The 12427-nt window shown below is 37.4% G+C and overlaps 1 protein-coding gene across 3 annotated transcripts in view; it reads right to left on the bottom strand.

The window, feature by feature from the left end:
- The window catches only part of rasal2 (RAS protein activator like 2), a 75464-nt gene that overhangs the window by 47053 nt on the left and 15984 nt on the right, over nt 1-12427 (bottom strand). Inside the window, exon 1 of one of the 3 annotated variants that reach the window (XM_026205828.1) lies at nt 6740-7586. The exons of 1 other annotated variant lie outside the window; for it this stretch is intronic. In XM_026205828.1, coding sequence (XP_026061613.1) covers nt 6740-7274 — 535 coding nt within the window. In that variant the 5' untranslated portion in view covers nt 7275-7586. Of the gene's footprint in view, nt 1-6739; nt 7587-12427 lie in introns of those variants that run through there. One more of the 3 variants, XM_026205827.1, reaches the window with a different exon arrangement.

Here is a 12427-nt window from a genome sequence, read left to right as displayed (position 1 = left end):
CAGTTCTTTGTTTAAAAAATAAAAATAAAGATGAAAATCATTTAAATTTAGTAAATCTAAAACTACTCTCTGTGATTCACTGTGTGAGTGAGTGGGAGTACACATAGTTTGAGACAGATTCATTAAAAAGAACCGTATAAGAGTCATTTATTCACCAACTGCCCCACACTGGTCCCAGTTTATTTAATGGATGTATAAAACCAGAGAGAACACCATCATAGAAAGATCGGTGTCTTTTTATTGCCTTTGCTACACTCTACAGCCTTATTTTTTTTCTATCAATTTAAAGACATGCTGCAAGCTCAGCAAAAACAAATTCTTATTGCAATGCCACTCAAAAGAAAATCAATTGTCCTTGTTTTGTTTAATGGAACCAGTTCTGTTTAAGAGGAGCTATTGATTCCCAACCCTACATTCAGTGCACATTAAAAGAATCAGATTACATCACTATTTAGCAGATACTCAAACATCCAGTCTATTGCACAGTTTAGAAACATGAATTGCATGATTATACTAGGATCTTTCACCCAAATGAGTCTTTTCATTATGTTGGACTTTCATTAGTTTCATATATGTCCTAATGCCAAATTCCCACAGCGCTTGCCAGGTGTGCGCACACCCTGACACACAAACAGATTGTGAAGGAGAACAGAAGATTCTTTGTGTCGCTCAGCCGCAGAGGCTGTGGAGCGTCACCCTCCTGCCCTCTCATGAGCCAACCTACACAGCGCCCAACCACCTGGTCTCCACAACAACCCTTAAACACAAACAGCCCGTCCAATAACAATGCCAGAGGACAGAGGGAGGGGTGTGGCCACAGCAGGTTAACAATTCTTGTGGAAGAACTCTAGAATCAACACAGGGAAAGTGTGCGTGATATAGTGTGTATGTAAGACACTAAGAGTGTCTGTAAGACAGAAAAAAAAAAAAAGAGAGCGAGAAGGTGTGGTGCAGAAATGGCCCGTTTACCCCTGATTGACGGCTCATCTCCTGTTATATAAATAGCCCACATGAAACGGTGAGAGAGCAAATGTTTTACCACTGTTACCACAGACTAACGGCAGAACTGAAAAAAATAAATTCAGTTTCTGTCTAGTACTTCCGTTCAGCATATACATCATATAGCAGTGAGTGGTATGACCAATCTTTTATATATACAAACATTACACACACACACACACACACACACACACACACACACACACACACACACACACACGTACTATGTATATGCAAATAATAAACTTTTAAAAATACACATAAGTTATAATAGTAATAATAAATATCTATGTATGCCTATTTTTTGTCAAGAATTGTATTATTATATGTATATAATGCGTATTCACATTTTTAATGCAAAATTGGGATTAGTCATTTGTAATCTGAATGGCTTCTGGTGCCATTGTCTTCTAGTTATTTTTAGCTGTATAAACAGCTCATTATGCTGCTTGATAATGCAAAGTTGTATTATCATATTTTCATAAACACACTAGTTTGTAGCACAAATAGTTTTACTGTACTTTGTTTATTCTTGTAGATATTTGTCAACACAACAATGGATTTCTTTTGTTAAATCTATTGAATTGATATAAACCTAAAATATAAAAATATAAACCTATAATATAATATAAATACAATACAATATATAAACTTATATTGGACGCTAAATTCTTACTGAATGAGCCATATATGAAGTTATTTCAAAACAGACAAAATACACACACCTGAGTTGAATTTTCATTGTGCTTTCACAAGGCATATATCCAAAAACAAATACTACTATCATGGTAATGTAAGTGTCCAAAAGCAGCAAAACCATGCTATTTTATGGGAGTTAAAAGCAGGGCAAAGTGCAGGATTTAAATTGTTGCAGATCATAATAAGAGATTCAATGTAAGCCCACCACAGATGCATCCACAGATATCTCACTCTGGGATGGCAATTCATAAGCCCTTCAAATTAGCAGCTTTAATTGGTGTCTGGGGAGTTTGGGGGAGTTGGGTCCACAGAGAAAGGAAATGACTGCAATTAACGGATTGGGCTATGATTGCAGCTCTGTGAGGATGTGTTTGTGGAGCTTCCAGCTGGAGGAACAAAGTGGGGATGCTTGGGGGAAGTTGCGACTTTGTTTTGACATGGTTGGTTAAGGAGGATGTGATGTGCTGGGATGGGATGGGTTAATCAGTAATCTAACAGGGACTGGTATGGCCTGGGAGGAACAGCTGTTGACTGCGGGCCGAGGTGGGGCAGCACTGTCCTCTTACCCATGATGACCTCAGACACATCACCACAGAGAAATATACAGTTTGAGACTTAAGACACTGCTCAGCCACACAAAAACTAGTAGGAATGCATGACAGATCGATAACATACTGGTCATCAAGCAAGAACAGAGATTTAATTTAACATACTGGATATTCGTCTGCGCTCATTTACCAGATTTTTATGTTAGGTGAGCTTTCCCACAATTGAACTCTCTCTTAAAGGAATAAGTCTAGTTCACTGAGGGAAAAACAAAAAACAAAAAAACTGTTAAACATTTTTACATGGACACCGGCCATCCAAGATGTAGATAAGTTTGTTTCTTTATCTAAACAGATTTGGAAGAATTAAGCACTACTTCAATGGCTAACCAATGGATTCCCTGGAGTGAATGGGTGCCGTCCAAACAGCTGATAAAAGCATCACAGTAGTTCACAACAATAAACAACAACCAGTATAGTAAAATAATCACAATTATTTCTCAGCTGTGTTATCTCTTATTCTGATGGCACACAATGACAGCAATGGATCCATTATGCAATGTTAAATTACCATAAATTCAAGAAACAAAATCATCTACATCTTGGTTGGCCTGATGATGAGTACATTTTCAGTTTTGGCTGAACTATTCCTTTAATTTTAATGTGTAAACACTAATTTGCTAAATATATACTTTTTTTTTTTACACTGAACATTCTAATAACATGGCAAAATGTAATCATAGCACTTTAACAACAGTTTTTTTTATTATATTTAATTATATTTATTTATTATTTTATATAGAATATTAATAGTATTAAAATTTTAAAAAGTGCATTGCTTATAATATAACATAATATAATTATTGCTTTCAAATAGTTAATAGCAATTAATCGCATTCCAAAATAAACGCTTTTGTTCACATAATATATGTGTGTGTACTGTGTATATTTATTATGTATATATAAATAAAAGCACAGGCATGTATATATTTAAGAAAATATGTAATTTATGTTACATATATTTATATATAATAAATTATAAGAATATATGAAGACTTTGGTTCCAGAACGCGATCAACAATTAAAAAAAAAAGATATTTGCAGAGTCATACACAATAAATATACACAGTACACACGCACATATATTGAGTAAACAAAATTTATTTTGGAAGCGATTAATCGCAATTAACCACTTGACAGTACAAAATAAAATAAAATAAAATAAAATAGCCAACAATATAAGCACTCTTATAAATTAGAAATCCAGGCCCTGGTAAACTTACCCAAAATCACCTGCTGTTTAATGGATTCCCCTTGTCTTTAAATGACCATTAACTGTGTTTAGAAATATAAAAGGTGCCCTTTCAGGTCATTTCCCTAAAGCAAAATGGCACAAAATGCTGGCGAACAGCAGAATGGAGCTAGTGGGTCTGTGCCATTGAAGTGACAGGAGAGTGCTTCGTGTCATTCATAATTTACATCAACAGTGTCACAAGCCTTTTACTATCGTGCCACTCTAGTGAAGCAGCTCTGAGATGACACGCTATCCTCCCTTTGCCCTTTAATCTGCACACTAAAAAATCTTCCTCCTAAAATGACAAAGGCTGGATTTGTTCAGTCAGTTGTAACTCCCTGCAGAAGCTAAAACACCACAATGCTCAGAAAGACACTACGCTCACAAAACATGCCCTCTGCCAAGATGAGCCCCTCTGATACATCTATACTGTTGAGGGATGAGTTACACATGGACTTTTAGGACACTGGATCCAATAAACTGAATGTAATTATAACATTTCGACTGCATTTGTATTGGAATAACTTAAGCTATTGTGCAATTCAGTCGATTTTTAAACTGACATTTTTGGACTGAAAGCAATGTTGAAAAAATAAAAAATAAAAAACTGGTGAGAAAAATCCATTTAACTTCTTTCAATTTTTGTGCAATTAGCACATTTTTCATGGCTACGTGTTTTTTTTACATTCATCAAATCTTATTGTAGCACAATGAGGTCATGCATTTCTCACAGTCTGACATCTGTCATGTTAAATAATTTGCAGCGCTGATATTCCTTTCCTCCATTGTTCCAGATGGGACCGTGCAAGAGGTAGGGCACCGAGCGCATGCTCTTTTGTTCAAGTCACAAGTACGCCAATCCGCTGCTGAGAGAATTGTTGCATATTTAAATAAGCTGCCATCAGCATGCCTGGAACATTTGCATGTCTTTTCTTATATCCCCCACTAATGCATTAACTCACCTCCTGTGTATGTGCTTCAAACATAAATCCACTATTGTTTTATGATCCTGTCGTTTTAACAACAGTTAATTAGACAAAGCCATTATTATTACTATTATTATTATTAAAAACTAAATAGCACTGATTAAACATTTACTATTATTATTATTATTATTATATATGAATACAAGTTAAATAACATTAACAATAATTAACAACAATAATAATGTTGTTTTGCAAATGAAAGTATGATATTTTCCACCCTTTTTCATTTGAATAAACTTAAAAATAAATAAATATAAACAAACAAATAAACAAACAAACATTCCTTTTACTCTGAAGAGTTGTTTCCTGGCATTGTTCAAGAGACCGAAAGAAATTGTAAAGAAAAAGTGTAATAAATAAATAAATAAACTGACATTCTCTGTCTATATTCAAGCCAGCTGATTCTTCATTGGCAGCCCTTTCCATCCTAAAGGATTAAGTGTCTTGACTGTTCTTGCTCGATCTCGCTGTTAATGCACAGTGACAAAGGTTTGTGTGCCAACTCTTGTGGGAATATCTGCTTGACAGAACAAAGTTTAAGCATGACATTGGGACTGCAAATTCAGCATCGCCCCATTTTCGGCTGCAGGTCTAAGACTAGCAGCTCTCCCCACCCACTGTGTTTCTGTCAGGCTGGGGCATTCCTGAAGCAACCAGCCCATTACGTGAAGACCTAAATGAGGAAACCGTGCTTACTAATGCGTCAGAAAGACCTGAATTGTACATTCTGCTTTAAAACGGAAATTGGTTTTATTGAAGTTACAGTTCTGCCTTCCACAGGCTGCTTTCTCATGACTCTTGCAGACCACCTCTGCCCCAGCTTTTCAAAGGGTAATAAGGCTAAAAGGTGGCGAGCCCATGGTCTTTGTACCCTTGTAGGAACACGTATTAGCATACAAAAAGGGGTGAGTGAGCTGCCTCCTACATTTCTAAAGGAATGGAGAAAAAAGTTGGACTTAGGAGGGGTTGAAACTCCTGCTGTCACCCCCAGGTTTGTTGACACAAACTCCAAGCCAACCCAGGGATCTGCATTCACACTCCCAAACTCAGCTGAATAGTGTTGAACCAAAAGGAGCCGAAAGCAATAATTACTTTATTAGAGCAAGTGAGGTGCTGTGAACTCAAAGGGAATGCTTTTGCTCAGTTTACCACTCTATCAAAGCTAGCTAATTAGCATTTATGCTAACAGTGATAGGAAGTGTTCAAAAATTAGTTGGAAACCAGGAAGGGGGAAGTGAATCTAAAAGAGGGAAAGGTGTTTACTCCGCTAATGAGATTCGGTTTTCAGTGTATTTCCATTTCACATTCAAATGCTAAAGGAGTTAATGGAGAGGTTGGCAATAACAATGCTTAGGCTAAAATATAAACCATTATGTTACGCAAATTGTCAGTGAATTGTAATATCACCTTGTATACGCAACTCAAATATGACTGGCTCAAACCCATGAACACCTCGCTGTGTTGTATCATTGATTCTAAAATTAGTCAAACCATTACATACAGTACAGGGGAAAGCAGCTACTCTTCTGACAAAGTCAGTGCTCGACCAACCCAACAACTGAACAAATTTTAAACAAATCATTGTTAAGACTGCGCTTAAAGGGATAGTTCGACCAAAAATTTAGATTCATCATTTACTCACCCTAAGGCGTCTTTACAAAACTAAGGTAAGGCTGCTCTGTGCCTGCTCAAAATTCAGTGTAAAGATGCAATAAAGCCATACTAAATAATGCCTGCTCTGACGCATCTCAGCCCCTATGAATCAGATGTAATTGGTGCATTTAAGACATTAAACTGTAAAGACACCTTTATACCACTTCAGAAGCATTTCTTTGCCACCCTTGCCAGGCACATTTGGCAACAGTTCTCATATCATTCCAAACTTGTATGATTTACTTTCTTTTGTGCAACATAAAAGATGTTTTGAGAAACGTCTCAGTGTTTTATTGTCCATACAAAATAGTAACCAAAACTGTTGTCATCATACTTCAAAATATCATATTTGGTGTTCCGCAGAAGAAAGTCACAGTTTGGAACAACAACAGGGTTAAGTAAACAGTGACAGAATTTACATTTTTAGTGAACCAACCCCAAAGTAAGAAAACTTTAAAACCATTTTGAACAAAGCAAAATTCAAGTTTTTAAACAAAATCTAGTCTAAATGGTAGGGCAGTTGCCTCCATACTGTGCCTACAAACATTAATCAAATATCCTACCGTCTTCTGAAAGTTCTCCAACAGCCGGCTCAGGAGAGGTATTTAAAATTTGGCTAATTCTTCTCGACATGGAGAGCAGAATCCCTGAAAACGTTTGAGAGCTCAGCCCCCTTCTGAGCGGTGGAGTCTCAGTACGAATTTCGCTCCCCAGTTGAGATGTAGATCTTAAAAAGGGGTTCGAGCTGCGAGATAGCCAGTCCCTCTGAAGATTAGGATGCTCCAGGAGGACACCGCAGTTGGTGACCCTATGGGGGTCCGGGAGACTGTGGACCCTGGAGATAGGAGGATTGGATCGAGCCGTACTGCTGCTGCTTCTGGACCACGTCAAGCTCTGTGTGTACATATCCCGTCCAGCCAGGTTCCTTCTGTCATGTGTGTCCAAGGGCTCCTCAGGGGCTGAATTTGAACGATGCTTTAGCCAAGGCCTGTTGAGGAGACGCCAGCGACGTGTGCTCTCTCTGCCAGACGAACAGCGTGATGGATTCCTGTTTGACCCCGTTTGCTCCTCCAATGTGGCCTTTCTTGGTAAACTCATGGTTGATGAGAAGAGAAAAGCTAAAAAAGCTTAACAATATCAAGAAGCAGGAAGCCAAAATCAATTTCAGTCCATTGCAAATGCGAACAATTGCATCATAGTCTCATCTCGATGAGCTAGGCTGGATCTAATCAAGTTATCCGAGCATAAACCTCTAAATGTGATGCCTGACATAGCGGATAACACTGTCCCCGAGAACTCCTTGAAGAAACATGCTGAGCAAATGTCTGTCAGAGAAAGAGCAAGACATCTACTGGTGAGACACCACTTCCTGGATTCTGGGTTACTGCTAGGGTTTCAGGGAGGAAATAGGTGTCAGATATGTGTGTGTTCAGAAACACTTTGCCTCACTATCCAATCAGCGCATGTGTTGCCCATTTAGTGGCCCCACTCTGTGGCTGGCGCAACACCAACCGTTTCATGAGTAAAGTAAAATCGGAAGAACAACAACAAAAATAAAAATGCTTGAAGAAATGAGTCGAGTAGAGGGAACATCTAACATACGGCTTCTGTAGAGCTACAAGTATAAATACAGAGTAATGATAAAGATAACCATTTTAAAAATAACAGCAATGCTTTCAATGAATTAGACAAACTGAACACTAACTTTAAGGGATTTCCCTGCAATCTGTTGTGCAATAGAGGGAAAAAAGGTCTCAGAAAAACAGAACAAACATGGAAGTTCCTTATTCTGGATAATAAAATAGTTAGTTCTGATTGGTTTGATGTGCTCTTCTATACTGCTCTTCTCAATGTTCATGATGAATCAAAGCTGTGATATCCAGCATGATAGCAATTTGATGGCGTGAAGATAGTACAAAAGTTTTGTACAAAAGGAGACAGGTTACAATGGTTGTAATTTTGATCTCGATTACATGAAGAGACTGATAATCATATCCTTCTTATAACATCTGCGGTCAATAGCATGTCGGCGCCACATCAGCATACCCACATCTGTACAAAAGCCCAATGAACTCAAGAGCAACCAATGAACCAATGAGAACATTAAAGATGAAAATTCCTTCCGAGTCTGATCCTTTCAATGCTGATAACTTAAAAGGTTTTCAATGCGACAAGCTGAATCAGAAACATTTCAAACAGGTTTTACATTCAAATAACCAAGCCACTGTAAAAATTATATGCCCTTGTGTCATGTTAAAAAGAAACATACAGCTGGTGAGCAGGACTCCCTGTCATATGCCAGATTTTGGGATTGGGCAGTACATTTCCAGAGCAAAAGATTTAGTACAGAACATTCTCTGCTGAGATTTACCATGTGCGTTATGGACTCTTCTGAAGATTATAAATAAACCTTAGCATGCAGATTTATGGAAAGCATAGAAACAAAAACGAAAGCAAGCAAGTTTTCTACATCTAAGACAAATATATTGTCATTAGATCATAACTGAGCCCAGCCCGCCTGGCTGATTAAGAAAAGTGAATTAATTCCAAAATCAACCAACAGCCTTTTAAATGGATAATTTTAGGGATGCACCGAAATGAAAATTCTTGGCCGATACCGAAAACCGAAAAAGAGAAAACCAAGGCCGAAAACCAAAACCGAAACACCGAAAGAAATTATGCCAATTATTAGTACCATTGCATTTATTGCTATGACCGTGTACTAACTTTACTAAAATTAAGACATTGCAATTGCATAAATTAATAAAGTTTCAAAGATAATTACAATTACATAACTTATAAAAAAAAAAAAAACATAAAATACATAATTACAAATGATGCAAATATTTATTAAGCATATTGCAACAATGCACAGTATAAAATAAAATTCAAACCAAAAATGTATCCCTCTCATGTGTATATTTAATAATAATGTACAGGCCTACTGGCCTGCAGAAAGGTTTTAAATGAACAGTTCTCTCATAAAAACAAAGTGCATTTAGGTGAAGTGCATTTGAAATTGTTCTCTGTAGGACTAGAAAGTGCATCACTTTTCCAGTATAGGCAAGAGGGTTGTCACTTCTGGGGATGGGGACTTCAGACAGTTAACCATCTAGCTGTTGAGCAGTTGAGCTTGTCATCTGCCTGACATTTGAGAAATATTTGAGAGAGTGTATTTAAATAGGGCCAGGGCATAAATAAACATTTTTATCAAATTAAAGCAGAAATCTAGCAGAAAATCTAGCATAAATATGGGTACAATCTGAAATTATGTATGTACATATGTTTGTGTCTGTGTGTATGTGTATATATGTATGTATGTATGTATGTATGTATGTATGTATGTATATATATATATATATATATATATATATATATATATATATATATATATATATATATATATATATATATATATATATAGTAGCCTAAGAACAAAATAGCCAACGTATTATTATTATTTGAGGCACTTTCTTGCAGAATTTCACTGAACATATCAGACAACGATGGTGCATGCCACTCATCTGGTGCAGAGACGAGTCTTTTCTGCGCTCTGATCGGTCTCCTACGCTTGGCGCTTCTCCGTCTCCACACGGGTTCTCCGCATACAGCGCGGCCTGGATCATTTCTCGTGCGCGCTGCCTTATTTCCGCATCTAAGTAATGGTTTTATAACGCGGATCAAGCACATTCGCGATGAAGTGCAGAGGATCCGAAAAGATCTCTAACAGACTCTATAAGACTGTACTTTTATTTGTTTTTACTTCGTGGTCCGTCTAAATCTCTTTATTAGGAGACGTTTTAGTGCTGCGAATAAAGGAATACGAAGAGAGAGAATGTTCTCACTGGTGTTAAGTGAATGTCGCGGGGAGCTCGTGGTCTGCGCTATGCAGGTGCACGTGCAGGTCGCGGTTTCTGTTTGCGTCATCACAACATTTCGGCCGTGTTGTTTCGGTGATAAAGTCTATCGGCCGAAAACCGAAAAGGCCATTTTCGGCCGAAAATTTTCGGTGGCCGAAATTTCGGTGCATCCCTAGATAATTTGTATCGGGATCACTGTGTAAACACTGGTTTAAAAAAAATAAATAAATAAATAAAAAGCATTTGTTTTACAGCAATTTTGTTTACTTATTTAAATAAGACCTAAAATCACCACAAAACTACAAAATGTGGCTTCAAAATTATTTAAAAATTACTAACAGTTTAAATGGGGATAAATTGATGCACATTCACAAGAGTACCACGATGCATATGTGTGCATCCATTTGCTTCCGGGTTTCTACGTCAGAAACACCACACCACTTGTTGCGCAGTGCAAGTATTTTAGCATAATATAAAAAGATCGTAATCGTAATTACGTAATCGTAAAGATTGCGTAATCGTCAGGTGGAGAACACATTCAACTTGACAACATGTGTGTGCTATTGAACTTCACATCATTCATCTGGTTGATGCAGGTCATCCATGCAAGGCAAAGCATTAAATCCAGGTGAGCGAAAGAGCGTGGAGATAAAGTCACGTTCACACTATATCCAACATCCATGAGATTTTTTATTATTATATGTTCTGAAGTCAGTGAAGCAATTTCCTGCCTTTTGACGCCCTGTGAGAGTCCATTCTGGACAGTAGCAATTAGCACCCTGTTACAGCCATCAAACAAGCTCTGTGCCTGGAGGCAGTGCATGAAAGCAATCATTAAACACCAGTATCCCACTCCACTGCTACTTGCGTGAGATGCAAATAAACGCCATTATCAACAGCCCAATCTGATCTGAAAAAGAGCAAAGATCATGTTTTCATTCAGTGTTTCAGTAATTGTTCTACAAATTAAATATGGTTTGATATGTATAGGTCATTATGACTGCTTAAAAGAAGTGCTAATGCAATCCAATGCCTAAAAAAAAAAATCCCACCAACCTCTGCAGCAAAGGAGGACACATTGTCTACACATCTGACCACAGGAAGTAATGACACAAGGCCCCAAGCTACACCTACCGCCACATTGTCGGAGTGATTTTTTTTAGCTCTACTATTTAGTGCAGGAGGAAACCAGGAGGGACGGGGCATGCACGCATTCCCCTCTCCTAAAAATAGCTTTAGGCCCTACAAATCTGTCAGAAAAGAATAAGGAGAGGGCAGAGGGGACAACAGGCCACATAAAAAAAAGGATTGCTCAACCACAGCTAATGAGAGTTTCACCAGTGGTTTGAATGCACTGTAACCTTTGAAGGTTACAGATGATAAAGATAACACTAAGATGATGAATCATATTATGAAGACATGAATCATATTATGAAGACCCGACAGTTGGAACCATTTAAATGAACTGTAATGGAGTTTGATGTTTTGTCATTTAAAAAAAGAGGCACTATTAAAGGCAGGGTAGGTAAGAAATTTATAAACAACTTTCTTCCAAATTTGTTTAAACTCTCTATATATATCAATGCATAATTAAAATGTAAGTACTCTGATAAAAAGAGTATAAAAATAGAGTGACTGTAGACCGTTTAATCTGTATTAAACACAGCTCATTATTTCCATTTCGGGACGAAACATAGGATTGGCTTAGGTGACTGTCACTCTCTCGCAACCATGGCAACCACCCTTTTGCCACACATGACCTGCCCACTTGCGTACGCATTACTAAAATACATCTTGTTTGTTTATCTTCATAATTATTAAAGTAACATGTGATTCTGACATGATGTCACTACATGCACTGTGCTCCTTCCTCTCCGCTCGTCTCAGGTAAATAATGCGTCTTCCAGCTCAGTGGTCGGAGTCGCGCGTTCATGTGTTTTGGGGCGTGGCTTTGGAAGGAGCCCAGAAGGGAGGGGGTGGAGTGAATGGAAATAATGAGCGTGAGAGGTCTACAGACACTCGATTTTTATACTTTCTTTTTCAGAGTACATACATTTTAATTATGTATTGATATATAAATACAGTTAAAAAAAAATTGGAAAAAAAGTTTTTTATAAATTTTTTACCTACCCTGCCTTTAAAACATCCATCATAACACTACTAGGGCTGTCACTTTTTATTCAATATTCGAAGTGAAATATTCATAATTGAACTATAAATAAAATGCCATGTGTAGCGCAGTTTTTTTACAGTCTATGATTAGACCGTTTGTTTTTTATTTTATTCTTTGCCATCTTATCCAGTAGAGGGCACTGCTAAACATTTTTGATTGAATCTCCATTTGGGGCCGTTCACATATCGCGTCATTTGCGCACCCATGTTCATTATTTC

This window comes from Carassius auratus, chromosome 27 (genome assembly GCF_003368295.1).
Source record: "Carassius auratus strain Wakin chromosome 27, ASM336829v1, whole genome shotgun sequence".
NCBI classification, from domain to species: Eukaryota; Metazoa; Chordata; class Actinopteri; order Cypriniformes; family Cyprinidae; genus Carassius; species Carassius auratus.
This window is presented reverse-complemented; position numbering and strand designations above follow the sequence as displayed.